The sequence below is a fragment of the Gouania willdenowi genome, chromosome 20 (assembly GCF_900634775.1).
Source record: "Gouania willdenowi chromosome 20, fGouWil2.1, whole genome shotgun sequence".
Lineage (NCBI taxonomy): Eukaryota > Metazoa > Chordata > Actinopteri > Blenniiformes > Gobiesocidae > Gouania > Gouania willdenowi.
Window position 1 is genome coordinate 1237345 of NC_041063.1, and position 3172 is coordinate 1240516.

A 3172-nucleotide genomic window follows, 5' to 3' on the forward strand; every position below is an offset into this window, starting at 1 on the left:
GGGTGTTTGTGTACTTAGGATGGCCTTCGTATACACAGTGTGTCAGAGACATGGGATAGAACTAACATGTGAAGAACAGGTGGCTCGTGCTCCCTCAGACATCCGGCAAGGGTGAGGTTTAGCTCAAGGACACACAAGGCTCGGGTATCCTCATTTGTTTAGTTTGGAGGGTGTGTTGAATACTTGTCACTTTGCATCACTGGGAGTTTAGTTCAAATGGCAAGAACAATACACACACATACAGTAATACCTCAGCAGAGGAATTCTTCCTTAGAAATGGCCCCAGAAGAACCCACAGCTCACTCATTTTCTCCATCAGCAGGAGATAAAGGATGAGTTACACCCATTCAGATCTTTTTTCCTGCCCATCGTCCTTGGTTTGTACCACTGTGTACGTACCCACCCCTTTACTGCAGAATGTTGTTGTGGAAACATTAACTGGAGCTGCTGACCCAACAGCAGGCAAGCTAAGATCCCGTCTGGGTGGAGGGGGAGGTTTGAGTCGGCTACGTTTGCTCACTCGAATGGATCTGGGTGTCCCGGGGACCTCCTGCGGACATAGAGCCAGCTCGCTACCGTTGCACTCCTCATGGGAAAACAAACAGCCATTATTCAGGTTAGTAGTTATCGGTGAACTGCGATCCAAGGAGGGAAGTTCTTGAGCTAAATTGTGCATCACTCCTCCACTGGACCCCTGGCTGCCTCGCCTTCTCCGAAAACTTCCCATTTGAACAGGTGGGGGCTCCATATCAGAGTGACCAAAGGAGCAGATTGGGTCAGTTCGTCTGGATGCTCCTTTGGCAGAAACTAAACATTGCTCCTCTTCTTCAAATTGTCCCTTTGCCATCCTCTTCTTCTTGTTCTTCTGTCTCACTGAGCGTTTAATGGCACAGACAAAGTCTAGTATGTTTAAAAGGAGGGACAGAGCGGCAACACCCTGCATAAAGTTGAGCATTATGGTTTTCTCAGTAGGCCTGGAGATGTAGCAGTCCACCTGAGTGGTGCAGGGAGGATACTGGCACAGAAACCTCCTTGGGATGTAAAAACCAAACAAATAGTAATGAGCTGCTCCAAATCCCGCCTCTAGCAGAATCCGAAACAGCAGCTGAAGGATGTAAGCTCCTGTGAAACAACCCTGCTGACCCCCCAATAGAAGCAGCTGGTTTGATGGGAACTTAATAGAAGCTTTGGAGTTTCCCGAGGTGTCCAGTTCCACTGTAAGTGCATTAGACACTTTGTGAACCACATAAATGACAAAAATGGTGAAAGGAAGACTCAAGGTGACAAGCTGGACCAGCCAGAACCGCAGGAGCGAGATCGGAGAGAAGAAGTCGTAGCAAACATTGGCACAGCCTGGTTGGATGGTGTTACACACGAACCGGTCCTGCTCATCCTGGTAGAGAGGGTAGCCGGCAAAGATGAGGACCAGGATCCGGAGGAGGACCATCACAATGACCCACACCTTCCCTACGAGGTGAGCCACCAGTTCAAAGTTACACATTATTTAATAAAATAAAAATCCAGATGACACTATGTTTATTTAGTTTTACTCACCCATTAAAGTGATGCTGTGATTGACAGAGATAAAAAGGATGTCACAGGCACTTGATCCTGCCATGCTTCCAAAACTTTTCCACGTTTGGATTTCCAGGTCAAAAGCTTCCAACAGCTAGAGTTTTCATCCACTGGTCATCATCCCAATGCTTCAGTGTGGCTTCCAGCCAGACAATAGCCACACAATCCACATCAACGACAAGTCTCAAGAGTCCTTATAGTGTCTGGTCCCTGTGGGAGAATTCCAGTCTGGTCAGATTTGGAACGATCCAGGTTGTTGGAAAGCCCTTTGGTCGTACCTCTTCCACTGTTCCCCACAGACAACTGTCTGTCCTCAGACAACAGAAGACGGGAGCGTGCCCCATTGTCGGTCTATTCTTAACACTCTTCCAACGGCACGTCGTCGTCCTGGCATTGCTGAGATATTTTAGTACCGTCGGCAGAACTTACAGGACAGGAACAAGCTCCTGGAAAACTTGGTCTTAATGGTGCATTTAAGTTGTGTGATACAGAAGCGAGCAGCTCTGTTGTCCTACCTATTTTTGCTATAAAATGTGATATTGGTCAACATCGGTATCAGGTTTTTCCAGATGCTGTTGTTTGAGAGTATATCTTAAATAATATGGCACTTTTTCCATCACTGAACTTCAATTAAGTATTATTGCTTTGCACAGATGATTTTTGTTTGTTGAATACATCCAATTGATGTATTGATATATTGATATGTATGTATATATATATATTTTGTATATTTATATAGTTTGTTTTGATCTTCAAAATATTCAAACGTCAACTGAAAACATTACCTATGCATGTTTTAAAATCAATGTGGCAATTTTAAGTTGATAACTAATTTCATCATACATTTATTGGACTATAGCAAGAATCAAACTAAATCTTCTCAGTAAATTAGGCCTACAGATAAAAGTTTTGGCAGACATTAACAATAACAATAAAAATGGCTTTTTTCTAGGAGACTCAAAACACGAGACAGAAACCATTATTAATTCACACCAGTCACTCTCATCAGTCATACCGGTGGTGGTCAGCTACAACGTAGCCACAGCTGCCCTGGGGCAGACTGACAGAATCGTGGCTGCCATTTCACACCTACGGCCTCACTGATCACTAACAACATTCATGCTCAATTCATACCCATTCATACGAGGCAATGTGGGTAAAGTGCCTTGCCTAAGGACACAACAACAATACTTGGATCGAGTGGGATTTTTTTTTTTACATTTATAAAGATGACTTCAATGCGGAATATTCCAATATTTGGATATTTTGTGCATTAGGAATGATTGATCTAACAAAGCTATTAAAATAGTCTTGTAAGGTTTATGTCTTATGGTTCCATCAGGAACATCAAGTTCTATTAGCCTCCAGGTAAAAAACTGCAACTACAGAGAATTAAGGGGAAAAAAAAACATAATTTTGTTTCAAATCATTTCAAGGATATTTTTTGTTTATGTCCCGCTTAATTTTTTATTATAATTCTGTTTAGAATAAAGCTCTGGTTCGTCAAAAAAGAAAACTAATTTGTAGATCAGAACACACAACAGACTAAAGCACACAGACTAAAAAAACAAAACAACAGTTGTTGGTTTTATACTGA

General features: G+C 42.7%; 1 protein-coding gene across 1 annotated transcript; it reads right to left on the reverse strand.

Moving 5' to 3' along the window:
- Positions 1-235: 235 nt before the first annotated feature.
- LOC114454246 (gap junction delta-4 protein-like) lies at positions 236-1712 on the reverse strand. Its single transcript, XM_028434561.1, has 2 exons — positions 1555-1712; positions 236-1467 (listed from the first exon to the last, which is right to left on the reverse strand). The coding sequence occupies exons 1-2, from the start codon at positions 1616-1618 to the stop codon at positions 338-340; spliced, it is 1194 nt and encodes a 397-aa protein (XP_028290362.1). The 5' UTR covers positions 1619-1712; the 3' UTR covers positions 236-337.
- Positions 1713-3172: the final 1460 nt, after the last annotated feature.

Coding starts and splice junctions, on each gene's coding strand:
- LOC114454246 (XM_028434561.1), bottom strand. CDS start 1,618: ATGGCAGGATCAAGTGCCTGTGACATCCTTTTTATCTCTGTCAATCAC. Junction 1,468..1,554: donor TCACAGCATCACTTTAATGG/GTGAGTAAAACT, acceptor CTCACCTCGTAG/GGAAGGTGTGGGTCATTGTG.